The sequence below is a fragment of the Nerophis ophidion genome, linkage group LG18, assembly GCF_033978795.1.
Source record: "Nerophis ophidion isolate RoL-2023_Sa linkage group LG18, RoL_Noph_v1.0, whole genome shotgun sequence".
Classification (NCBI taxonomy): Eukaryota; Metazoa; Chordata; class Actinopteri; order Syngnathiformes; family Syngnathidae; genus Nerophis; species Nerophis ophidion.
Genome location: NC_084628.1, coordinates 7,405,311 through 7,432,792, shown reverse-complemented (window position 1 = coordinate 7,432,792; position 27,482 = coordinate 7,405,311). Strand labels below are relative to the sequence as shown.

The 27,482-nt window shown below is 42.0% G+C and overlaps 2 protein-coding genes and 1 long non-coding RNA gene across 5 annotated transcripts in view; 2 read left to right on the top strand and 1 right to left on the bottom strand.

Moving 5' to 3' along the window:
- Positions 1-26,618, top strand: part of LOC133537539 (uncharacterized) — a 39,762-nt gene extending 13,144 nt beyond the window's left edge. Inside the window, exons 3-6 of the long non-coding RNA XR_009802716.1 lie at positions 6,827-6,909; positions 7,065-7,177; positions 26,143-26,383; positions 26,495-26,618. This is a non-coding gene — a long non-coding RNA (uncharacterized LOC133537539). The remainder of the gene's footprint in view (positions 1-6,826; positions 6,910-7,064; positions 7,178-26,142; positions 26,384-26,494) is intronic.
- On the bottom strand, positions 219-26,844 carry ppm1na (protein phosphatase, Mg2+/Mn2+ dependent, 1Na (putative)). The gene is made up of 6 exons (XM_061878643.1): positions 26,146-26,844; positions 22,214-22,785; positions 7,034-7,151; positions 6,836-6,950; positions 4,036-4,099; positions 219-3,956 (listed from the first exon to the last, which is right to left on the bottom strand). The coding sequence occupies exons 1-6, from the start codon at positions 26,546-26,548 to the stop codon at positions 3,924-3,926; spliced, it is 1,305 nt and encodes a 434-aa protein (XP_061734627.1). The 5' UTR covers positions 26,549-26,844; the 3' UTR covers positions 219-3,923.
- Positions 26,650-27,482, top strand: part of rtn2a (reticulon 2a) — a 72,058-nt gene continuing 71,225 nt past the window's right edge. For all 3 annotated transcript variants that reach the window (XM_061878636.1, XM_061878637.1, XM_061878634.1), the window contains exon 1: positions 26,650-26,672. In XM_061878636.1, coding sequence (XP_061734620.1) covers positions 26,665-26,672 — 8 coding nt within the window. In that variant the 5' untranslated portion in view covers positions 26,650-26,664. The remainder of the gene's footprint in view (positions 26,673-27,482) is intronic.

Sequence of the window (27,482 nt, the reverse complement as noted above, 5' to 3'; positions counted from 1 at the left end):
TGAGTCACTTAATACAGAGGTGGCGATTCACACCGCACCCTCACAACACATTCTGAGGACATATGACAAAGACCTTTGCCTTTTAACCTTCGTCTTCATATGCATATAATCTATCCAGCCGTCATGAGACCCAAGAGTATTTTGGCAGTAAGTCAATGTCAAGTTGTTATGTTCTGTTAAAACACCACTATAATTCATTTTAAATAAGACATTGAAAGACAGACTTTCAACTTTATTTAAGATGTTTCAAAAATGTATAGTTCAGGAATGACAGCCATTTTATGCAGATTTACATCACATCAAATTTTACAGTATCGATCCAAATGTAAGCAGTGGGCGTGTTTTAAAATTGTGATGCAACTCCTCACACAGCCTTCCAAAGTGCCTTGCACATTTTTATAAGGCATGCGTGCTAATTCCTCGCATCACACTCGCTTTCCAACCTGCCTGGGTATTCATATTGACTGTATTTATCCACTGTCCTTCCTGCTCGCCCTTTGAACCCTGACAGCATCGTGCCAACTTATTACTGGGGAGGCTCCACTGTATTCACACGCGTGATGAACTGGTGCACGTGTTGACAACACTGCTTATTGTGCATGTTATATTGTTTTATACAGTATCAGTTATAGACAGTCACGCGACACATCATTATGTACACCTGCACAATATTTAATGACACTTCCCACTTATAAAGATATTATTTAAAGGCCTACTGAAATGAGATTTTCTTATTTAAACGGGGATAGCAGGTCCATTCTATGTGTCATACTTGATCATTTCGCGATATTGCCATATTTTTGCTGAAAGGATTTAGTAGAGAACATCGACGATAAAGTTCGCAACGTTTGGTCGCTAATAAAAAAGCCTTGCTTTTACCGGAAGTAGCAGACGATGTGCACGTGACGTCACGGGTTGTGGAGCTCCTCACATCTGAACATTGTTTACAATCATAGCCACCAGAAACTAGAGCGATTCAGACCGAGAAAGCGACAATTTCCCCATTAGTTGACCGAGGATGAAAATTCTTGGATGAGGATAGTGAGAGTGAAGGACTAGAAAAAAAAAGAAAAAGTTAAGGGTCTAGCTCCATCCTATCTTGCATTGTACCATATGTCCCGGCAAGAAATCTGCGTTCAAAGGACTCCGGCTTATTAGTGATTCTCAAAGCCCAAAAAAAGTCTGTGGGCTATAGAGCGTTTTCATTTCGGGCTCCAGTACTCTGGAATGCCCTCCCGGTAACAGTTCGAGATGCCACCTCAGTAGAAGCATTTAAGTCTCACCTTAAAACTCATTTGTATACTCTAGCCTTTAAATAGACTCCTTTTTAGACCAGTTGATCTGCCGTTTCTTTTCTTTTTCTCCTATGTCCCATTCTCCCTTGTGGAGGGGGTCCGGTCCGATCCGGTGGCCATGTACTGCTCGCCTGTGTATCGGCTGGGGACATCTCTGCGCTGCTGATCCGCCTCCGCTTGGGATGGTTTCCTGCTGGCTCCGCTGTGAACGGGACTCTCGCTGCTGTGTTGGATCCGCTTTGGACTGGACTCTTGCGACTGTGTTGGATCCATTATGGATTGAACTTTCACAGTATCATGTTAGACCCGCTCGACATCCATTGCTTTCCTCCTCTCCAAGGTTCTCATAGTCATCATTGTCACCGACGTCCCACTGGGTGTGAGTTTTCCTTACCCTTATGTGGGCCTACCAAGGATGTCGTGGTGGTTTGTGCAGCCCTTTGAGACACTAGTGATTTAGGGCTATATAAGTAAACATTGATTGATTGATTGATTGATTGAAAAAAAAAAAAGACGAGGGCAGTGGGAGCGATTTAGATTTACTAGGATCATTTTGGAAAATCCCTTATCTGCTTATTGTGTTACTAGTGTTTTAGTGAGATTATATGGTACCTGAAAGTCGGAGGGGTGTGTCCGTGGGTGTGGTGACCGCCAGTGTCTCTGAAGAGAAGCCACGCAGCTGCAGGAGGACGCAAGCTCCGCTTATGTCCACTGTAAGAGCCGACTTATTACCACAATTTTCTCACCGAAACCTGCCGGTTGACATGTGGTCGGGAACCATGTTCGCTTGACTGCTCCGTTCCATAGTTAAAAAGCTTCAACTACGGGAATTTTAAACAAGGAAACACCGGCTGTGTTTGTGTTGCTAAAGGCAGCTGCAATACACCGCTTGCCACCTCCATCTTTCTACTTTGACATCTCCGTTATTAATTGAAACAATTGCAAAAGATTCAGCAACACAGATGTCCAGAATACTGTGTAATTATGCGATTAAACCAGACTACTTATAGCTTGGATTGGGCTGGAAAAAAAATGTCCGCTACAACCGGTGACGTCAAACGCACGCGTCAATATAAGCGTCATCATACTTCGACGTTTTCAACAGGATACTTCGCGCAAAATTTAAAATTGCAATTCAGTAAACTAAAAAGGCCGTATTGGCATGTGTTGCAATGTTAATATTTCATCATTGATATATAAACTATCAGACTGCGTGGTCGGTAGTAGTGGGTTTCAGTAGGCCTTTAACTTTGGTGTTTTTAGTTCAACAATATATTTTAATACTGAGATGCGATTCAAAAACTTTTTATAGTATTTTGTAATTATCTAAAAGAAAAAATATTTTTAATTTGCAACATTAATTTCTAACATTTTACCCATACTACATTAGAAATTGGTGATAAAAATAAATGTTAATAAATTGATAAATTATCAATTATATTATAAATCATTCTCAATTAGTTAGTCATTTCATTTACATGTAATTCATATTTTGGACATTTTCATTGCAAGTTATTTCTTTGGTAAAAGGGACAAGCGGTAGAAAATGGATGGATCGATGTTTCCTATTCACTTTAATCCATTTTCTATCGCTTGTCCCGTTCAGGGTTGTGGGTGTGCTGGAGCCTATCTCAGCTGCATTCGGGCGGAAGGCGGGGTACACCCTGGACAAGTTGCAGAGCCAACACAGATAGACAGACAACATTCACACTCACATTCACACACTAGGGCCAATTTAGTGTTGACAATCAACCTATCCCCAGATGCATGATAGCAATATGTCGCCCCCTATAGGGCAGTTTACACAATACAGTACAGTCGTTCCTCGTCGTATCACTGTAGGTTGCGGATTTAACTGCAACAAATGAATTTCCGCAAATCGTTATTATAAATCAAATATTTTGATAGCTAGAGCGTAAAAAACTGTCTTCGGCCTTTTTAAACATGTTTTAAACGTTATTAGAGCCTTCTAGACAAGAAATAACACCCGATAGTTACCTTTACACTCTTTTAATGCAATGTAGTAGTGCTGCCTGAGGTTGAGCCAATCGGTGGCCATGATACTGAATAGTTTGGTCTCCTCTATTGGCCAGCACTACAGTCGTATTGAATTTTTTTTGTCTATTTAACCATTTCATGCTGGAAAATGCCTATGTGGAGGGGGGCGTGGCCTGCAGGGTGTGCCAGGACAGGGCTCGAAGTCAGCAACAGGTGACTAGATAAGTAGGCCCAGGTGTGACATATTCGCACCTGTCGCTGCAGGCCCGCAGGACACGCCCCCCTCCACAGCTTTATTATTGTCTTATAAGAATTTATAAGATTTAAAATATCCAAAAAACTATCCGTAATGTGCTGAAGCTGTAATATCTGCAATGCGATGTGGTGAGGGACGACTATACATAGATAAATTAGCCAAATGGTTGATGCAGCTGCTCTGCAGGTGTGCCTCATGATATGCCCTGTGAGTGTACAATTAGCTGCCGTATACAGACACTTCTAATATGACACATATTGATCAGTGTTACAGTTTAAGAATGTAACAAAAAATATTTTGATGTTTATCCAGGATACCAACAAAGAAATCATAATATATATTTATCATACATTTCAGTTTTCAACATCATTGCTTTAACTGGAGTCCTCTTCAGATCCCCCGATGTCCTAAAAGCAGACAAAACAACAATATGAAGTACAATGTGCATTAGGATGGTCATGTTTTGAATGCACTAATCCATCTTACCATTGGATCAGGAGTCTTAAGAGCCGCGATGTGTTTCTGATAAGAAGAGATGATACAGTCTCGCCTGCAAGGGGAGAAAAAGTCAATTAATATTTGAAGTTTTGCATCCTATAAGTCAGTGTTTTTCAACCACTGTGCCGCTGCCGTAAGATACAGTCTGGTGTGCGGTGAGAGATTATCTAATTTCACCTATTTGGGTTAAAAGTATTTTTTGCAAACCAGTAATTATAGTCTGCAAATTATGTGTTGTTGTTGAGTGTCAGTGAAGTGAAGTGAAGTGAATTATATTTATATAGCACCTTTTCTCTAGTGACTCATAGTGCTTTACATAGTGAAACCCAATATCTAAGTTACATTTAAACCAGTGTGGGTGGCCCTGGGAGCAGGTGGGTAAAGTGTCTTGCCCAAGGACACAACAGCAGTGACTAAGATGGCGGAAGCGGGGATTGAACCTGCAACCCTCAAGTTGCTGGCACGGCCGCTCTACCAACCGAGCTATACCGGCACCACCGCTATACTGAAGGTTCTCCTGTATTCACTGCTCAGAATGTGGCTGTTTTTTCAAGAGGAAATTGAGGGCAGCAATAATATGGCTCTTTTGATGACTGCATCTGGCTCTCAGATAAATCTTAGCTGACATTGCTTAACACGACAAGTAATGAATAATTTCACTAGTAATCACATTGTTAAAAATAACGTTGAAAATATAAAACATTCTCATGCATTTTAATCCATCCATCCGTTTTCTTCCGCACCTGTTCAGGAAATAACAATGTTATTAAAATAATTAAAGACTTATTATACTCTAAAAATGTCAGTGCTGTCTCGAGCTTGGCAGAGTAACCGTGTAATACTCTTCCATATCAGTAGGTGGCAGCCCGTAGCTAATTGCAGGAAGCAGCGTGCAGGTAAAAGGTGTCTAATACTTAAACCCAAAATAAATAAAACGTGAGAGCCCCTAAGAAAAGGCATTGAAGTTTAGGGAAGGTTATGCAGAACTAAACTAAAACTGAACTGGCTACAAAGTAAACAAAAACAGAATGCTGGACGACAGCAAAAACTTACTGTGGAGCAAAGACGGTGTCCACAATGTACATCCGAACATGACATGACAATCAACAATGTCCCCACAAAGAAGGATAAAAACAACAGAAATGTTCTTGATTGCTAAAACAAAGTAGATGCGGGAAATAGCACTTAGAGGAAGACATGAAAATGCTACAGGAAAATACCAACATAAGAAAAAAAGCCAACAAAATAGGAGCGCAAGAACTAAAGCACTACACACAGGAAAACAGCAAAAAACTCAAAATAAGTCACAGTGTGATGTGACAGGTAGTCACAGTACACCTACTTTGAGACAAGTTATAGTTATGCATGCTTGGTTATGGTTTAAAGCAGGGGTCACCAACACGGTGCCCGCGGGCACCAGGTAGCCCGTAAGGACCAGATGAGTAGCCCGCTGGCCTGTTCTAAAAATAGCTCAAATAGCAGCACTTACCAGTGAGCTGCCTCTATTTTATTTTCATTTTATTTATTTACTAGCAAGCTGGTCTCACTTTGCTCGAAATTTTTAATTCTAAGAGAGACAAAACTCAAATAGAATTTGAAAATCCCAGAAAATATTTTAAAGACTTGGTCTTCACTTGTTGAAAATAAATTCATTTATTTTTTTACTTCGCTTCTTATAACTTTCAGAAAGACAATTTTAGAGAAAAAATACAACCTTAAAAATGATTTTAGGATTTTTAAACACATATACCTTTTTACCTTTTAAATTCCTTCTTCTTTCCTGATAATTTAAATCAATGTTCAAGTAATTTTTTTTTTTGTTGTAAAGAATAATAAATACATTTTGATTTAATTCTTCATTTTAGCCTCTGTTTTTTCGACGAAGAATATTTGTGAAATATTTCTTCAAACTTATTATGATTAAAATTCCCAAAAATTATCCTGGCAAATCTACAAAATATGTAGAATCAAATTTAAATCTTATTTCAAAGATTTTTGAAGTTCTTTTAAAAATTTTGTTCTGGAAAATCTAGAAGAAATAGTGATTTGTCTTTGTTAGAAATATAGCTTGGTCCAATTTGTTATATATAAGTGCAGATTGGATTTTAACCTATTCAAAACATGTCATTAAAATTTTAAAATTCATCTTAATCAGGAAAAATTACTAATGATGTTCCGTAAATAATTGTTTTAATTTTTTCAAAAAGATTCGAATTAGCTAGTTTTTTTTCTTCTTTTTTCGGTTGAATTTTGAATTTTTAAAGAGTCGAAATTGAAGATAAACCATGTTTCAAAATTAAATTTTCATTTTTTTCCTGTTTTCTCCTCTTTTAAACCGTTAAATTAAGTTTTTTTTTCATCATTTATTCTCTACAAAAAACCTTCTGTAAAAGGAAAAAAAAATATATGACGGAATGACAGTCAGAAATACCCATTTTTTATATATATATATATATATATATAAAGAGAGATTTTTTTTATTCAAGGTAAATTGAGCAAATTGGCTATTTCTGGCAATTTATTTAAGTGTGTATGAAACTGGTAGCCCTTCGCATTAATCAGTACCCAAGAAGTAGCTCTTGGTTTCAAAAAGGTTGGTGCCCCCTGGTTTAAAGTCATACCCAACAATTGCGACAATGACTTTTTACTGTCAACTGAGTTTTGTTTTTTAATGATTTTTTTGCTGGTGTTGTGCCGCCGGATTTTTTCAATGCAAAATATGTGCCTTGGCTCAAAAAAGGTTGAAAAACACTGTTTTAAGTGAATGATTGTGTTTCAGTAATCTTACTTGCTGGTGATGCCTCCCCCTGGTGGAAGTCCTGGTATTCCCTCCTCGGCCAGGAATTTGATCACATACAAGAGGTCAGGATCTTCATCTTTGGACTTCATCATCTGGATGATTTCTGTAAATTCAATGTAATCGTTCTAACTTTTATGAGTTCACATCAAATGCTAAAGTTTTTGGAGTTGAGTTCAATTGAAGCACCTTCCACTTTCATGTCAATATGTTGCTCCAGAGCTGCTTCCTGCTGCAGTGCTTCTTTTGACAGCTGGGGGGCGCCCGGGAAGCACACTATGATGATGCTGATGTTGTCCAAGCTGCCCTGGAGGAGCAACAGATTGATTAAAGGTGAAAACTCACTATAACATCTTCTAAAAAAAAATGTTTTGAATTCACTGCAAAACTTTGTTGCTACTTTATTTAAGTAAGTGAATACTAGGGTGCTAATAGAAATATTAATTGTGATGTAAAACTTAAAAAAAAAAAAAAAACAGTCAAAGCCCTTAGTATATCCATCCATCCATCCATCCATCCATCCATCATCTTCCGCTTATCCGAGGTCGGATCGCGGGGGCAGCAGCCTAAGCAGGGAAGCCCAGACTTCCCTCTCCCCAGCCACTTCGTCTAGCTCTTCCCGGGGGATCCCGAGGCGTTCCCAGGCCAGCCGGGAGACATAGTCTTCCCAACGTGTCCTGGGTCTTCCCCGTGGCCTCCTACCAGCTGGACGTGCCCTAAACACATCCCTAGGGAGGCGTTCGGGTGGCATCCTGACCAGATGCCCTTAGTATAATACAATGTAATTCTACATGACTCCAAACTACAAACCTTGTAATACATAATTTATGTTGTTTTACAATAACACCAATCAAATTGTATTTAAAGGCAGAATTTTGTATTAGATGTCATTCGATTGTGCAATCTGTATTTGGATTTATAAATTCAATTCATTTGAAAAATTTTAATTTCAATTGAATTACTCAAGGTGTTTCATTGTAATTACAGGTTGTAGAATTAAGTTAAATTCTACTAAGAGAATTCCAAATTGCACTTTTGATATATATTGTCTTTTTTATCAGAAGATTTCAAATGCTGAGATAGGCGCCAGCGCCCCCCGCGACCCCGAAAGGGAATAAGCGGTAGTAAATGGATGGATGGATGGATACATCAGGGGTCCCCAACCTTTTTGAAACCAAGAGGTTCTTCTTGGGTACTGATTAATGCGACGAGCTCCCAGTTTTCTACACATTTAAATAAATTGCCGGATATAGCCAATTTGCTCAATTTAAATAAATCGATATATATTTTTAAAAAAAAGGGTATTTCTGTCTGTCATTCCGTCTTACCTTTTTTTTCCTTTTACGGAAAGTTTTTGGTTTTTTAGAATTTTGATGACATGTTTTAAATAGGTTAAAATCCAATCTGCACTTTGATAGAATATATAACAAATTGGACCAAGTTATATTTTTAACAAAGACAAATCATTATTTTTTATAGATTTTTCAAAACAAAAAATTTAAAAGAAATTCAAAAGACTTTGAAATAAGATTTAAATTTGATTCTAAAGATTTTCTAGATTTGCCAGAATAATTTTTTTGACTTTTAATCATGATAAGTTTGAAGAAATATTTCACAAAATATTCTTCGTCGGAAAAACAGAAGCTAAAATCCATCCATCCATTTTCTACCGCTTATTCCCTTTCGGGGTCGCGGGGGGCGCTGGCGCCTATCTCAGCTACAATCGGGCGGAAGGCGGGGTACACCCTGGACAAGTTGCCACCTCATCACAGGGCCAACACAGATAGACAACATTCACACTCACATTCAAGAATTAAATTAAATTGTATTTATTATTCTTTACAATTAAAAAAAAAAATACTTGAACATTGATTTAAATTGTCAGGAAAAAAGTGGAAGGAATTTAAAAGGTAAAAAAGGTATATGTGTTTAAAAATCCTCAAATCATTTTTAAGGTTGTATTTTTTTCCTCAAAATTGTCTTTCTGAAAGTTATAAGAAGCAAAGTAAAAAAAAAATAATGAATTTATTTAAACAAGTGAAGACCAAGTCTTTAAAATATTTTCTGGGATTTTAAAATTCTATTTGAGTTTTGTCTCTCTAAGAATTAAAAATGTCGAGCAAAGTGAGACCAGCTTGCTAGTAAATAAATCAAATTTTTAAAAAAATAGAGGCATCTCACTGGTAAGTGCTGCTATTTAAGCTATTTTTAGAAAAGGCCAGCGGGCGACTCATTTGGTCCTTATGGGTTACCTGGTGCCCGCGGGCACCGCGTTGGTGACCCCTGGACTACATGTTACACCAGTGGTTCTCAAATGGGGGTAGGCGTACACCTGGGGGTAATTGAAGATATGCCAAGGGGTACGTGAGATTTTAAAAAAGTATTCTAAAAATAGCAACAATTTAAAAATCCTTTATAAATATATTTATTGAATAATACTTCAACAAAATATGAATTGAAGTTCATAAACTGTGAAAAAAAATGCAACAATGCAATATTCAGTGTTGACAACCAGATTTTTTGTGGACATGTTCCATAAATATCAATGTTAAAGATAAATTTTTTTGAGAAGAAATGTTTAGAATTAAGTTCATGAATCCAGATGGATCTCTATTACAATCCCCAAAGAGGGCACTTTAAGTTGATGATTATTTCTATGTGTAGAAATATTTATTTATAATTGAATCTTTTGTTTATTTTTCAACAAGTTTTTAGTTATTTTTATATCTTTTTTTCCAAATAGTTCAAGAAAGACCACTACAAATGAGCAATATTTTGCACTGTTTTACAACTTAATAAATCAGAAACTGATGACAGAGTACTTTATTTTACTTCTTTATCTCTTTTTCAACCAAAAATGATTTGCTCTGATGAGGGGGTACTTGAATTAAAAAAAATGTTCACAGGGGGTACATCACTGAAAAAAGGTTGAGAACCACTGTGTTACACAATTATAAAAAAAAAGGGGGGGGAATAAAAAGCAGTTTGATGAAAAAACTAAAGAAGTTTAAAAGTAACTTCTAAGAAGCAGAACCAAACGATTTGTTAATTTCCTTACCGCTAAGTAACCAAATTTGTCACACTTAAAGGTTTTTAGAGTATTTTACAAACCCTAAAATTAAAGACTTAGACTTCCTTTTTATTGTCATTTAAATTTGAACTTTACAGTATAGATAAGAACGAAATTTTGTTGCATTAGCTCATGGTATTGCAGGATAAAAAAGCAATAAGTTGCAGATATAAATAAATAGATTACTGTACAGATAAATATATTGCACTTTTTCATATGCATCCACGTTTATGGATGTATGTTATATTGTCTTTTTATTCTAGTGAGTTAATCCATTTTGGGGAGAATTGAGGGGATAATTATGATGCGTTCAAGAGTCTTACAGCCAGAGGGAAGAAGCTGTTACAGAACTGGTGGTTCTGCTTTGGAGGCCGCGGCACCTCTTTCTAGAGTCCAGCTTTGAAAACAGCACAGATTCCTTCCATTTTAAAGCATTCTGACGAATTAAGTATATTTTTTTCATACTCTGAATGTAATATCACATCAAAAATAATTATCTGTGTTTAAAATATGATTTTATTATTAGTTGTCAAAGAAAACATTTGCCATAATAAGTATGACGGAGTGTGTACCTGAGTTTTACAGTTTTACATAAAATATTTAAGAAATATAGGGCTTCACGGTGGTAGAGGGGTTAGTGCGTCTGCCTCACAATACGAAGGTCCTGCAGTCCTGGGTTCAAATCCAGGCTCGGGATCTTTCTGTGTGGAGTTTGCATGTTCTCCCCGTGAATGTGTGGGTTCCCTCCGGGTACTCCGGCTTCCTCCCACTTCCAAAGACATGTACCTGGGGATAGGTTGATTGGCAACACTAAATTGGCCCTAGTGTGAATGTTGTCTGTCTATCTGTGTTGGCCCTGCGATGAGGTGGCGACTTGTCCAGGGTGTACCCTGCCTTCCGCCCGATTGTAGCTGAGATAGGCGCCAGCGCCCCCCGCGACCCCAAAAGGGAATAAGCGGTAGAAAATGGATGGATGGATGGATGGGTTTAAGAAATATGTAGAATGGTTGTGTGGAAAAATACACTAAAAGGATAAATTCAAATTCATTGAATTAAATTGGAATTTGGGAGACATTCTTTATTCAATCCTAAATTTGACTTCTATTTACTGACCAAAAAAAACATTGACGGACTTAATGGTGACATCACAGAGGTGTGGAGGACAAGTAAGCCTTTCAAGGGAAATAAATAGAGTTCCTCATCTTGGCCAGGATAAAACCACTGAGCCGGTGTATATTGAGCTCCAGTACTCAACTGAACGTCATCAACGCAATCCTCACACTGAGTCCTAATCCCAGCCACGTGTCGTCTTTGTCCCCTCCTCCAATCTCCCAGCGCACCTTAATACACGCCTATTAATAGTGTCAACTCGGGGGCACGTTGGCGCACACGGTGAGGGAGGCAGACCAAATCTAGTTGCATAATGGGTTTGCACTCTTCATTCATAAAAACACGTTGTAACAGTGCAAAATGATATAACACACATAACCACACACAATAAAAAGCAAGGACATGTTTATTATTTTTGTCAGAAATTGTTTGGGGTATCGGACTGTCTTATTGTGGCAGTCCTCTCCCTGTACGATCAGTGTCAGAGCTTGGTCCGCATTGCTGGCAGTAAGTCGGACACGTTTCCAGTGAGGGTTGGACTCCGCCAAGGTTGCCCTTTGTCACCGATTCTGTTCATAACTTTTATGGACAGAATTCCTAGGTGCAGTCAAGGCATTGAGGGGTTCCGGTTTGGTGGCCGCGGGATTAGGTCTCTGCTTTTTGCAGACGATGTGGTCTTGTTGGTTTCATCTGGCCGGGATCTTCAGCTCTCACTGGATCGGTTCGCAGACGAGTGTGAAGCGGCCGGAATGAGAATCAGCACCTCCAAGTCCGAGTCCATGGTTCTCCCCCGGAAAAGGGTGGAGTGCCATCTCCGGGTTGGGGAGGAGACCCTGCCCCAAGTGGAGGAGTTCAAGTACCTAGGAGTCTTGTTCACGAGTGGGGGAAGAGTGGATCGTGAGATCGACAGGCGGATCGGTGCGGCGTCTTCAGTAATCCGGACGTTGTACCGATCCGTTGTGGTGAAGAAGGAGCTGAGCCGGAAGGCAAAGCTCTCAATTTACCGGTCGATCTACGTTCCCATCCTCACCTATGGTCATGAGCTTTGGGTAATGACCGAAAGGATAAGATCACGGGTACAAGCGGCCGAAATGAGTTTTGTCCGCCGTGTGGCGGGGCTCTCCCTTAGAGATAGGGTGAGAAGCTCTGTCATCCGGGAGGAACTCAAAGTAAAGCCGCTGCTCCTCCACATCGAGAGGAGCCAGATGAGGTGGTTCGGGCATCTGGTCAGGATGCCACCCGAACGCCTCCCTAGGGAGGTGTTTAGGGCACGTCCAACCGGTAGGAGGCCACGGGGAAGACCCAGGACACGTTGGGAAGACTATGTCTCCCGGCTGGCCTGGGAACGCCTCGGGATCCCCCGGGAAGAGCTAGACGAAGTGGCTGGGGAGAGGGAAGTCTGGGCTTCCCTGCTTAGGCTGCTACCCCCGCGACCCGACCTCGGATAAGCGGAAGAAGATGGATGGATGGATGGATGTTTGTGACGAACCCCAAGATGCAGAGAAGGAGGCAGGCAATGAACGGGAAAACATGATTTAATTAAAATACTAGAACACGAACAAACAAAAGGGTACTAACAAAAAGAGTGCACGAGGCAGATAACAAACTAAAAAAGCTAGCGTGGGAGCTAGAAGATAAAACACCTAGCATGGAAGCTAGCAAGTACAGAATTGGGAACAAAAGTCGTTACTTGTTGTGGTAACACAAACTGGAAGCAGGGAACAAAAAACAGTAAGCTACAAACAGCTACCGATATATAGCTTACCGCTACACTGCAAAGACACGACACGACAGGAGCGACAATACAGAAGCGACAATAATCCAGCACTGACTGGAGGACAAAAGCAGGTAAAAATAGCAGCGGGCTGATTGACACCAGGTGTGCTCTGGTGCCAATCAGCCGCAGCTGAGGGGAAACAGCGCTCAGGGAGAAAGACAGGAAACCAACAAAATAAGAGCGCTGATAGGAAATACTACACACAGAGGAAAAAATTGTTAGGGGCAATCCTGACAATTTGTACTTTAGTAGTAGTGTAGAACTGCGATAAGGTGGCGATTTGTCCAGGGTGTACCCCGCCTTCCGCCCGATTGTAGCTGAGATAGGCGCCAGCGCCACCCGCGACCCCAAAAAAAGGGAATAAGCGGTAGAAAATGGATGGATGGATAGTAGTGTAGAAGTACACCACAGCATACTAGAGAGTAGAGATGCGCGGTTTGCGGTCTCATCCGCGGATAAACCGCGGGTCGGGCGGTTGACATGACGAAAAAATAGATTTTAATTAGATTCGGGCGGGTGGCGGCTGAACCATCCGGAAATATTTTATATGCATGGTTCTGTGATCGGTATCCTTTACCATTCAAAGTGTCATTTAAGACCCGTGTCATAAAGCGGAGAAGACAAGAAGAGACGCTTTTATTCTCCAGACTGACTGCCGGTAGTCACCCAGATAATAATTATAAGGGCGTGCTATGAAGCCATTGGCTTTGTCGCTTACTACATCATATACGATCTGCTTGTCAGTCCAGCATCATGTTGGGTGTGGCTTCCGTGGCAACACGCACACGACTGCAAGGCATACTGGGTGACACAGAGTACACTAATGGTTGTGATATAAACAATTTTAACACTCTTAGTAATATGCGCCACGCTGTGAAGCCACACCAATTAAGAACGACAAACACATTTTGGGAGAACATCCTCACAGTAACACAACAAATAAATGATGAATGGGTTGTACTTGTATAGCGCTTTTCTACCTTCAAGGTACTCAAAGCGCTTTGACACTACTTCCACATTTACCCATTCGCACACTGATGGAGGGAGCTGCCATGCAAGGCGCCAACCAGCACCCATCAGGAGCAAGGTTGAAGTGTCTTGCTCAGGACACAACGGACGTGACGAGGTTGGTACTAGGTGGGATTTGAACCAGGGACCCTCGGGTTGCGCACGACCACTCTTCCACTGCGCCACGCCGTCCCAACATAAACGCAACACAACAAATACCCATAATCCTTTGTATTCATGACACTTCCTGACTATTTTCTACACCCCGCTAGCAGCAAACCCCGCCCCCCCGCCCCAACCCAACCCCCCGTGCGTCGGTAAGGTGGGCGGAGTTGGGGGCGCGGGGGTGTAAAATATATTCAGGAAGTGTCATGAATACAAAGGATTATGGGTATTTGTTGTGTTGCGTTTATGTTGTGTTACTGTGAGGATGTTCTCCCGAAATGTGTTTGTCAATCTTGTTGGGTGTCGCTTCACAGCGTGGCGCATATTAGTAAGTGTTAAAGTTGTTTATATCACAACCATCAGTGTACTCTGTATCACCCAGTATGCCTTTCAATCTTGAACGTGTAATGGCGGAAGCTGCACACAACATGTAGCCGGACCAGCAATCAGCATGCCCATATTCTTGTAATCAGAATGAATGTCATTGGATAGTCGCGAGGACGATAGCGGCTCCAATTGTCATAATCACTCTGTGAAACAGGTTTATACAGCTCAGTGAATGGTAAAGGCGGACAACCTCTGATGTATTGTGGCGGGCGGGTACGGTCCTGGTAAAATGTTGGTTCGGGTGGACGATGGCATTGCGGATGCGGATGATATAATTGCCTATCCGCGCATCTCTACTAGAGAGCTATATATGTTATTTTGCTCATCCACCTGGAAGGAACAACATTTTTATAAATAACTAATGAAGTGGTCAGGGAAGAGTGTCAGAAGTAATTGGATGCAGGCGATCATTGAAGAGAGGCTTAGATAATTTCCTCTATTTCCAAAAACACATTAAATGAATCAATTTTTGAAGTTGAACAATTACATGAGTGCGTGATAAAGTTGGAAGGAAAACAGAGCTCTCTTTGATCACATGATCATTCATTTACAAAGTATATTGCTCAAGGCTTCACGGTGGAAGAGGGGTTAGTGCGTCTGCCTCACAATACGAAGTTCCTGCAGTCCTGGGTTCAAATCCAGGCTCGGGATCTTCCTGTGTGGAGTTTGCATGTTCTCCCCGTGAATGCGTGGGTTCCCTCCGGGTACTCCGGCTTCCTCCCACTTCCAAAGACATGCACCTGGGGATAGGTTGATTGGCAACACTAAATTGGCCCTAGTGTGTGAATGTTGTCTGTCTATCTGTGTTGGCGTGGGTGTAACCCACTTTCCGCCCGACTGTAGCTGAAATAGCCGCCAGCGCCCCCGCGACCCCAAAAGGGAATAAGCGGTAGAAAATGGATGGATGGATTGCACAACAGAGCAGCAATGTTGTAATAATAATAGCGCTAAGGCGCAAACTGCTCAGTCAGCATTAATACAGCTGATAAGAGTACGACAAGTGTGACATGCATGAGTTTCACACCAACCGCTGAGACGTGCAACATTTTAAGGCACATGCAGAGGTAGATACAATAAATTGACTGAATGTTGACCGCTTGGGATGGGAATACAAAACCGGTTCTTGTTCAGAACCAGTTCCCAGTGTACCAAGTCCTTGGAAGCGTTTGCCGTTTTCTCACACAGTTCTCTTATCGATCCTAATATATGGGGCGGTATAGCTCGGTTGGTAGAGTGGGCGTGCCAGGAACTTGAGGGTTCCAGGTTTGATCCCCGCTCCTGCCATCCTAGTCACTGCCATTGTGTCCTTGGGCAAGATACTTTACCCACCTGCTCCCAGTGCCATCCACACTGGTTTAAATGTAACTTAGATATTGGGTTTCACTATGTAAAAGCGCTTTGAGTCACTAGAGAAAAGCGCTATATAAATATAATTTACTTCACTAAATATTATTCACTTCATCCTTCCGGGTGGGGATGACGTCATTACTTGACGTCTGATCTCAAAATGGCGGAGCCCTGGCACAACTAACGGTCTAAAGTTGACTACATTTTACAAGAAAATATTGCAACAGTACTTGTAATTAGACATGTCCGATAATATCGGACTGCCGATATTATCGGCCGATAAATGCTTTAAAATGTAATATCGGGAATTATTGGTATCGGTTTGGGTTTCAAAAAGTAAAATGTATTACTTTTTAAAACGGCACTGTGTACACGGACGTAGGGAGAAGTACATAGCGCCAATAAACCTTAAAGGCACTGCCTTTGCGTGCCGACCCAATCACATAATATCTACGGCTTTTCACACACACACACAAGTGAATGCAAGGCATACTTGGTCAACAGCCATACAGGTCACACTGAGAGTGGCCGTATAAACAATTTTAACACTGTTACAAATATGCGCCACACTGTGAAACCCACACCAAACAAGAATGACAAACACATTTTGGAAGAACATCCGCACCTTAACACAACATAAACACAACAGTACAAATGCCCAAAATCCCTTCCAGCACTAACTCTTCTGGTACGCTACAATATACACCCCCCCGCTACGCCCTACCTCAACCCCGCAACCCCCCGTCCTCCTCATGCACTCTCAGGGAGAGCATGTCCCAAATTCCAAGATGCTGTTTTGAGGCATGTTAAAAAAAAATAATGCACTTTGTGACTTCAATAATAAATATGGCAGTGCCATGTTGGCATTGTTTTCCATAACTTGAGTTGATTTATTTTGGAAAACCTTGTTGCATTGTTTAATGCATCCAGCGGGGCATCACAACAAAATTAGGCATAATATTGTGTTAATTCCACGTCTGTATATATCAGTATCGGTTGATATCGGAATTGGTAATTAAGAGTTGGACAATATCGGAATATCGGCAAACACGCCTTTATCGGACATCTCTACTTGTAATAATTATAGGGCTGCTAGTTCATCAAAAGGAGGACATAGGAGCAATATGCCGAAACATTTGAACACACAGCATGCAGTAATTATAAATGAATGTCGTGTTTTAACCGCTCCTATCTACAGCACGCCGTCCGAATACAACGGGTACTGACTAACACCTCCTATCATGTCAGCGCTAGAATTTGTTAAATTGAGATAAATGCCTTCTCATTCAGAGGAGCATGACGAGAGACTATTTCTGAATGGTTCCGAGGCGGGCAGCTTCAGTTCACATCTGCCATGAGACAAATGTCCCTGAACAGCGACTAAGTTTGTGGTCAACAGTTAGCATTTTCGGTAGGTGAATGTTCAATTGTAGTCAGAGAAAAGTTGCATGTTTACCTGCAACCATATTTTCTCTCAGTCATTATATTGTTCAGGTGGAACTCATGAAATTGGAATATGGTGTAAAAGTCCAATTCTTATCAGCAGTTTAACGTCAAATGTGAAACTAATCTGTGCTCTTCACTTATTACATGCCAGCCTTTATTTGTTATAATTCTGATCATCATGGCTTGCAGGTTTTGAGACGTTACATTTTCTGAGATTTTCAATTCAAAGTTTTCAAAAACTGTAAGCCATAATCATCAATATTATAAGAACCAACAAAGGCTTGACATATCTTACTTTGCATGTAAGAAGTTAATATCCATCCATCCATTTACTACCGCTTATTCCCTTTCGGGGTCGCAGGGGGCGCTGGCGCCTATCTCAGCTACAATCGGGCGGAAGGCAGGGTACACCCTGGACAAGTCGCCACCTCATCACAGGGCCAACACAGATAGACAGACAACATTCACACTCACAGTCACACACTAGGGCCAATTTAGTGTTGCCAATCAACCTATCCCCAGGTGCATGTCTTTGGAAGTGGGAGGAAGCCGGAGTACCCGGAGGGAACCCACGCATTCACGGGGAGAACATGCAAACTCCACACAGAAAGATCCCAAGCCTGGATTTGAACCCAGGACTGCAGGAACTTCGTATTGTGAGGCAGACGCACTAACCCCTCTGCCACCGTTAATATCACATGCTACTAAATTTTACATTCTTGTGTAATTTGCACGTAATTAAATTACAGAAGAAAATAATGTCTTATATTTATTTACAAAAAAAATATTAGTTTTCTTCTATGCTCCATTTGTGTCTCTTGAGATCTTACTGCAGGCTTTACTTCTGAACTAAACAAAATTAATGGTAATCCACCTTTTTTTCTCTTATTTTTTTTCCAAATAAGAATCGATCAGAGAACCATTAAGGAACCGAATCGTTAAGCAGAATTTAAAGTGGAATCGGAGCCAAAAAAAATATTTTCAATTCCCATCCCTGTAATGATTGCTCTTCTTTTTTTGTATTTTAGTGAAGTCATATAGGCTAGAGCAGGGGTGGGCATTACGTCGATCGCGATCGACTGGTCGATCTCGGAGGGTGTGTCAGTCGATCTCAAGCCAGGCATTAAAAAATAGACATAAAAATGAGCAATCATCAATCATACCAAGACTTCACTTTCGTCAGTTGTTTGACATTCTCGGCACCCGAGGATCTTGTGAGATGACGCTGGCTGCTGCGAGCTCATATTTAGGAAAAAAATCACTAACAGGGCGGACGCAGAGAAACACATTTTATTTCTAGAGACTCCGTACCTACTGTCAAAACTCTAAAGACCGACTGCACAGTTCCTGTCTTCACCATAAAAGACCTGTTTCATCCTGCCTGTGCTAACAAAATAAGAGTCTCAGAAAGCTAGCGTGCACAGGCTAGCAAGCTACGGAGTTTGATGCCAATGTATTTCTCTCCCGCCGTCAGCGACCGCTTTCTCACTTGCTTGCCCACCCGCACACTCACTGACGTCACTCACCTGCTGCCAGACATTAAAGGGCCACACACATATGCTACTCTCATAACAAAGTGTTTAAAAACGAGTATGTAAGTTGGACAAATGAGATGCCAAATCCAACCACTTTCATGTGGTATTGGACAGAAAGGAGGACTTTTTTATTCCTCCATTTGAAAATGCGGACGTTATCAGCACCACTGTCTAATTCCAATCAATGCAAGTCATCAGAATCAAATACACCAACTTATATTCTTGTCTTCATGAAAGAAAGGAATCTATGTGTGTTAAACATGCTTGTATTATCATTAAACACCATTAACTTGTTAACAAAAATGTCTCTTTCATAAATAAATAAATATAAATTATAAATAGGAATGAGGTAGATCTCCTCGACTTGGTCAATTGAAAAGTAGCTCGCCTGCAGAAAAAGTGTGAGCGCCCCTGGGCTATAGGCTACAAGGCGCTAGATGAGCACGCAAGCCACACACACATAATGAGTGTCTTTAATTGAACAATATTGCTGTCTAAAACAGCACATTCTTCAATCAAAACAAGAATCAAATAGTTTTAGTTGAATATTACCGACAGAAGTTTTTAAGAAAGGAGCGTTTAAAAAAAAAAAAAATCTGGTAACAAGCATGTCTGCATCATTGAACATAAAGGCCTACTGAAACCCACTACTACCGACCACGCAGTCTGATAGTTAATGAAATATTAACTTTGCAACACATGCCAATACGGCCGCTTTAGTTTACTAAATTGCAATTTTAAATTTCCCGCGAAGTGTTCTGTTGAAAACGTCGCGTGCGTTTGACGTCACCGGTTGTAGCGGACATTTTTTTCCAGCCCGATCCAAGCTATAAGTAGTCTGCTTTAATCGCATAATTACACAGTATTCTGGACATCTGTGTTGCTGAATCTTTTGCAGTTTGTTCAATTAATAATGGACAAGTCAAAGTAGAAAGATGGAGGTGAGAAGCTTTTAGCCTTTAGCCACACAAACACAGCCAGTGTTTCCTTGTTTAAAATTCCCGAAGGTGAGGCTTTACTATGGAACAGAGCGGTCAAGCGAACATGGATCCCAACCACATGTCAACCGGCAGGTTTCGGTGAGAAAATTGTGGTAATAAGTCGGCTCTTACCGTAGTTATGAGCGGAGCTTGCATCCTCCTGCAGCTGCGGACTATTACCTCCTCCCACCAGAGACACTGGCGGTCACCACACCCGTGGCCACACCCCTCCGACTTTCAGGTACCATATAATCTCACTAAAACACTATTAACACTATTGTGGCAGATAAGGGATTTTCCAGAATTTTCCTAGTAAATGTGTCCAATAACATGCCCTCGCCTTTTTTTTTTTTTAAACTTTTTTTTTTTTCTAGTCCTTCACTCTCACTATCCTCATCCACAAATCTTTCATCCTCGCTCAAATTGATGGGGAATTAGTCGCTTTCTCGGTCCGAATCGCTCTAGCTGCTGGTGGCTATGATCGTAAGCAATGTGAGGGTGTGGGGAGCTCCACAACTTGTGACGTCACATGCGCATCGTCTGCTACTTCCGGTAAAGGCAAGGCTTTTTTACTAGCGACCAAAAGTTGCGAACTTTATCGTCGATGTTCTCTACTAAATCCCTTCAGCAAAAATATGGCAATATCACGAAATGATCAAGTATGACACATAGAATGGACCTGCTATCCCCGTTTGAATAAGAAAATCTCATTTCAGTCGGCCTTTAACTGCGTCATGACCTAATTTAATTAAGAATTGTGACCACGAGGTGTCACCAAAACACAAATTAACACTCCACTTCCCAAAAAATTAATCCGTCATAAGGGACTGTACCATTATTGTCTTTGCATTTTCACTTGATCAAGCCTTTTTCCAACATTCCACACTGTAAAATAATAAAAGTGTGTAGTATAGTTCGTATTGGCCAATACTCAAGGCTCCAATGTTAAGTTAAAAAGTTAAAGTACCAATGATTGTCATACACACACTTGGTGTGGCGAAATTCCATCCATCCATCCATCATCTTCCGCTTATCCGAGTTCGGGTCGCGGGGGCAACAGCCTAAGCAGGGAAACCCAGACTTCCCTCTCCCCAGCCACTTCGTCTAGCTCTTCCCGGGGGATCCCGAGGCGTTCCCAGGCCAGCCGGGAGACATAGTCTTCCCAACGTGTCCTGGGTCTTCCCCGTGGCCTCCTACCGGTTGGACGTGCCCTAAACACCTCCCTAGGGAGGCGTTCGGGTGGCATCCTGACCAGATGCCCGAACCACCTCATCTGGCTCCTCTCGATGTGAAGGAGCAGCGGCTTTACTTTGAGTTCCTCCCGGATGGCAGAGCTTCTCACCCTATCTCTAAGGGAGAGCCCCGCCACACGGCGGAGGAAACTCATTTCGGCCGCTTGTACCCGTGATATTATCCTTTCGGTCATGACCCAAAGCTCATGACCATAGGTGAGGATGGGAACGTAGATCGACCGGTAAATTGAGAGCTTTGCCTTCCGGCTCAGCTCCTTCTTCACCACAACGGATCGGTACAACGTCCGCATTACTGAAGACGCCGCACCGATCCGCCTGTCGATCTAACGATCCACTCTTCCCTCACTCGTGAACAAGACTCCTAGGTACTTGAACTCCTCCACTTGGGGCAGGGTCTCCTCCCCAACCCGGAGATGGCATTCCACCCTTTTCCAGGCGAGAACCATGGACTCGGACTTGGAGGTGCTGATTCTCATTCCGGTCGCTTCACACTCGGCTGCGAACCGATCCAGCGAGAGCTGAAGATCCCGGTCAGATGAAGCCATAAGGACCACATCATCTGCAAAAAGCAGAGACCTAATCCTGCGGTTACCAAACCGGATCCCCTCAACGCCTTGACTGCGCCTAGAAATTCTGTCCATAAAAGTTATGAACAGAATCGGTGACAAAGGACAGCCTTGGCGGAGTCCAACCCTCACTGGAAATGTCTTCGACTTACTGCCGGCGATGCGGACCAAGCTCTGGCACTGATCGTACAGGGAACGGACCGCCACAATAAGACAGTCCGGTACCCCATACTCTCTGAGCACTCCCCACAGGACTTCCCGAGGGACACGGTCGAATGCCTTCTCCAAGTCCGCAAAGCACATGTAGACTGGTTGGGCAAACTCCCATGCACCCTCAAGAACCCTGCCGAGAGTATAGAGCTGGTCCACAGTTCCACAACCAGGACGAAAATCACACTGTTCCTCCTGAATCCGAGGTTCTGCATTTGACCCATCACCCTTAATCACCCCCTGGGAGGGGAGGGGAGCAGTGAGCAGAAGTGGTGGCCGCGCCCGGGAATCATTTTTAGTGATTTAACCCCCTATTCCAACCCTTGATGCTGAGTGCCAAGCAGGGAGGTAATGGGTCCCATTTTTACAGTCTTTGGTATGACTCGGCCAGGATTTGGACTCACAACTCTATATTGTATCAAAAAAAAAATGTTTGAAGTTGTATCGCGACACTACTAATTGTATGTATTGTCGTTGAGGTAGTTTGTGTGTGTTTGTGCAACATATCTTCCTACCTTGTAGAGACAGAGGTCGATGACTTGCGTACAAATTTCTCTCAGGTCGTCGCACACCTGCAGTCGGCTGCGTACAAAAGCGCACAGTTCCTCGTTCCCGATGGCGTCCCAAACGCCGTCACAGGCCAGGATGACGAACTCGTCCTGGGCCGTCCTCTCCAACTCGTACACTTCGGGCTCGGGCGACACCAGCTGCTCGGTCTGCGGCCTCCAGTCTACCTCCTTAAAGTCGAAGTCTCCCAGGGCTCTGGACACGGCCAGCGAGCCGTTGATGCGCTGCAGGGTCACCGAGCCGCCGGCGTTCTGGATGCGCTCCCTCTCCCTGGGGTTGAAGGGCTTGTGGTCTTCCGTGTAGAAGACCAACTGGCCGTTGTGGCAGAGGAGGGTGCGAGAGTCCCCGCAGTTGATAAAGTAGATGTAGCGCGGGGAGATCATGACGGCGGCCGCCGTGGTGCCGCTTCGATCCCAATTGTCTTCTCGGGCCAGTTTGTGCATGTGGGTGTCGATGTCCAGGAACCCCTCACGGATGCAGTCCTTCACCTGCTCGGGGTCTTCACTTGCTTTAACCCCACCTGGGTGAAACACGGTACAGTTTCAGTCAACTGTTCAGTTGAAAATGACTATTCTTAGGTGTTTGCTTTAGGGGTACAACCATTCATCTACATCAGGGGCATACTTGCCAACCCTCCCGGATTTTCCGGGAGACTCCCGAAATTCAGCGCCTCTCCCGAAAACCTCCCGGGACAAATTTTCTCCCAAAAATCTCCCGAAATTCAGGCGGAGCCGGAGGCCACGCCCCCTCCAGCTCCATGCGGACCTGAGTGAGGACAGCCTGTTTTCACGTCCGCTTTCCCACAATGTAAACAGTGTAGAATGATCAAGGGCGAGTTCTTGGTTTTTTTATGTGGGTTTATTGTTAGGCAGTTTCATTAACGTCCTCCCAGCGCAGTAACAACACCCAACAACAGCAGTCACGTTTTCGTCTACCGTAAAGCAGTTCGTCTGCCGTCAACAGCAATGTTGTGAACTTGTGATACTCTTAAACAGGACAATACTGCCATCTACTGTACATGCACCACAACACCTCCAGGCAACACCTGCAGGCAACTTCAACCCTTACCCTCCTCCATTCACATCCCATCTCCCCGGATTGACCTAATGTAAATAATCGAATGTATTTCTAATGTATTTACTTGTTCTTATGCTATTTTTTTTTTTTTTTTTATTAAATCAACACAAAAACACACAAGATACACTTTCCATCAGTGCATCAACCCCCCAAAGAAAACCCCTCCCTCCCCCATTCACACCCAGCCACACCCACTCACACAAAAAAGGGTTGTTTCTTTCTGCTACCATAATGCTGGTTCCCACAACATATATAACACAGTCTGCAAGGGACGCAGTCCCTGAAACACACATGATTGTGTGTGTCGCCGGTCCACTAACACTATCATTAATTACTATTTTTTATGTAATTGTTTTATATGATTTTACTTTCTTTTTTATCCCAAAAAAATGTCATTGTTTTCTTTTTTTTTAATCTCATTTTATTTTATTAAAAAAATAAAAAATAAAAAAAATAACCTTATCGTCATCAGACCAGGTTGTTAATGGAATTAGACTTGTCTAAAAGGTTTTTAAAACCAGGTCCAGTCCAGACAATGTCAAAGTGGGCTCAGCAACACACACCCTCATCCATGTACAACAACAAAAATTAGGGAAACAACAGATTGCATATAAGTTATAAACAAAATTACATTTTCATAAAAAGCATTTGTGTATAGTCCATATTATGTCCAAGTCAGATTCAACACACACCTTCATTTTGTACACTCAAAAATAGGGAACACAACAACAGATAGCATATATGTTGCTGTTGTTGCATATCTATAAACATTATTACATTTTCATAATAAGCCTTTAAGGATTTCCCATCTTTTTTCATGTTTTTTGGCATCATTATCGTTGTCAATCATGTATCTTTCTAAAGTTAAAAAATACTGAATAAATGTTTTAAAGAAAGTAACACTAAGTGAATATCTGTTTGGCCTTAAAAATAAACCTTTTACCAAGTACTATAATTAAATTGACTAAGTCATGCTTGTCAATAAACTCTCCTAAAATAACAGAAACTATATCAAGCTTCATAAACAAACCAATCCTTGAACACGTTTTTTCAACTTCCACCCAAAAAGAAGACACAATATGACAATACCAAAACAAATGCTATTTGAACTCACTATGTTCTCTGCTCACTGTACGTATACTACTAAGTAAGACCTACACTGTTTCAATGTCCATTTCTCTGTTGATGCAATTGTTGATGACCGAAGTACTGATATCAACCAAAGCTCCTCATCCCACCCCCCGGATTGTAAATAATGTAAATAATCCAATGTACATACTATGATGATTAACTTGTGTGATGACTGTAATATGCTGATAGTATATATTTGTACCATGAATTGATTAACGTGGACCCCAACTTAAACAAGTTGAAAAACGTATTGGGGTGTTACCATTTAGTGGTCAATTGTACGGAATATGTACTGTACTGTGCAATCTACTAATAAAAGTTTCAATCAATCAATCAATCATGCATATGTGACAATAACATCTACGGCTTTTAGAGAGTGCAGTGAACAACTGCACACACAACAGCTGTAAATATACTCCTCCCCTCTTAACCACGCCCCCCAACCCCCCTCCCATGACATCATCACTCGGGTTTTTCCAAAGGGACACGAGTCAGCACCGCCACTCGTAATAATATCGCAGGTGAAAACGTGTAAATTGTGGAAATATTTCCTCCTTTTGTTGAAAATATGAATACCGGAGATGTCCGATAATGGCTTTTTTGCCGATATACGATATTCCTACATTGTCCAACTCTTAATTACCGATTCCGACATCTACCGATACCTATATATATACAGTCGTGGAATCAACACATTATTATGCTTAATTTTGTTGTGATGCCCCGCTGGATGCATTAAAAAAAATGCAACAAGGTTTTCCAAAATAAATCAACTCAAGTTATGGAAAAAAGTGACAACATGGCACTGCCATATTTATTATTGAAGTCACAAAGTGCATTATTTTTTTATAACACGCCTCAAAACAGCAGTTTGGAATCTGGGACCTGCTCTCCCTGAGAGAGCATGAGGAGGTTGAGGTGGGCGGGTTAGGGGGTGCTTTGGGGTATATTGTTGAGTCCCAGAAGAGTTAGTGCTGCAAAGGGTTCGGGGTTTTGGTTCTGTTGTCAGTCTACCCAGGGCAGCTGTGGCTACTGATGTAAGTGCTCTGTGAGCGCTTTGAGTGTTTAGAAAAGCGTGATATAAATCAACGTTTTTTATTATTATTTTTTTTTGTGTTTATGTTGTGTTACAGTGCAGATGTTCTCCCAAAATATGTTTGTCATTCTTGTTTGGTGTGGGTTCACAGTGTGGCGCTTATTTGTAACAGTGTTAAAGTTGTTTATATGGCCACCCTCAGTGTGACCTGTATGGCTGTTGACCAAGTATGCTTGCATTCACTTGCGCGTGTGAAAAGCCGTAGATATTATGTGATTGGGCCGGCACGCAAAGGCAGTGCCTTTTAAGGTTTATTGGCGCTCTGTACTTCTCTCTACGTCCGTGTATCACTCCGTACAGTGGCGTATTAAAAAGTCATACATTTTACTTTTTCAAACCGATACCGATAATTTCCGATATCACATTTTAAAGCATTTATCGGCCGATAATGTCGGACATCTCTACTTTTCACTATTGTAATGATTGTATTCCTCTGTAATTGTATTTTCCTATAAAGAAATGGAGTGAAACGAGGCCAAAATATCCTTATTGCAATACATAATATTGATCAAACTGAACTGTATGTTTTGAAAATGCAGCATGATTCACATATTGTTCTCCCTTATGTTTCAGTACCTGTAGCCAGGATGTGGTCCAGCAGGTTCCTGGAGCAATACTGGGCCACTGTGCTCCCAGCATGGCCGTCAAACACAGCATAATAGGCCCACTCGCTCAGCTCCCCTGTCATCTGAGGCATGCACGTGTGCGCATCTTCCATCTGAGCCCTCCAGCCCTGCATGTTTGCCACCGCATAGTTCACCCCGGACCGGGACCCCCCCTCGGACACGTGCTTCTCCAAAATGGGCCGCTCCAGGTACGGGCTGGGCATGGCGTCGTCGTCGTCCTCTTCCTCCTCCTCTAGCCCCTTCTCTCTCGAGCCGCCTTTGAAGAAGAAGGTGACCATCTTCCCGGTTTCTTTAACCAGCTGGCGGAGGAAGGAGGGCACCTCCACGTTGCTCGCCCGGCGCGCTGTCCTCATCACGACTCTGAGTCGCTGCTCAAGCTTCCTGCTCGACCTGGCCGCCGCTCGTCGTCTCCTCTTGCTGGTGGCCCTGCACCGGCCGCTTGTCTTCCTCAGCAGGTCCAGGGCAACGAATGAGCAGGTAAACGTAGATGCACGTCAAAATTATCTACTCAAATACAACTTTGAGCTATTCTATGTAGAAGGAAAAGTCATTTTCTTGCATCCTTGACCTCCTTGATAGTCTCGCTCTGTTGATTTGACCACAACTCTGTTTTGATCTGTGTCTTCTTTCCTACTCCCGTTTTAGCCTTCAATTTCTATTGGCTCGTCTATTTTAGCTTCTTTATCCCTCGCCTTCCTCCCTCCGTCTGCAGAACAAGGCTGGATTTAATCACCTGAGACTTTTAAGGCAACCTGGAAGACTTGTCTTTTCCCAGCCTCCATTATAATGTAAACACATACAGTGCATCCAGAAAATCAGAATCAGAAGTACTATATTAATCCGCGAGGGGAAATTAAGTTTTTTTTTAGCACAATCCCATTCAAGAGCAGACAAACATTACAGGGAGACAGAACAGGATCGCTGAATGGTCTGCCAACTTCCGGCATCCATTACAAAAAAGCTGAGAAACGGGTAAACGATGGAAGGGTGAGGGGGAAAAAATTCCGTCTAAGCCTGGGGCCCTGGAGAGGGGGTCCAGACTGAGGCCAAAAAAGAAGAAAAAAACCTCATAGCCATAGCACACATAAACGTGTAAGAGAGAGAAACATCAAAGAACAGAAAGGACATTAAAGACATTAAAAGAATAGAGCTGATGCAACCAGCAGCCACTCCATACAGCTACAAGAAGTAAAACAAAAAGAACACAAAATAATTAACCAATAATAAATATTGGGCACACAGGATGGCACCATGCATAGACAAGCAAGAAAGTGTTCAAAGTGCTTC

Excerpts from the sequence above, each read along its gene's own strand:
- ppm1na (XM_061878643.1), bottom strand. The coding sequence starts at position 26,548 with ATGAGGACAGCGCGCCGGGCGAGCAACGTGGAGGTGCCCTCCTTCCTC. Across the intron at positions 22,786-26,145 it reads GGACCACATCCTGGCTACAG|GTGGGGTTAAAGCAAGTGAA; the intron begins GTACTGAAACAT and ends TGTTTCACCCAG. Across the intron at positions 7,152-22,213 it reads TCGACCTCTGTCTCTACAAG|GGCAGCTTGGACAACATCAG; the intron begins GTAGGAAGATAT and ends TTGCTCCTCCAG.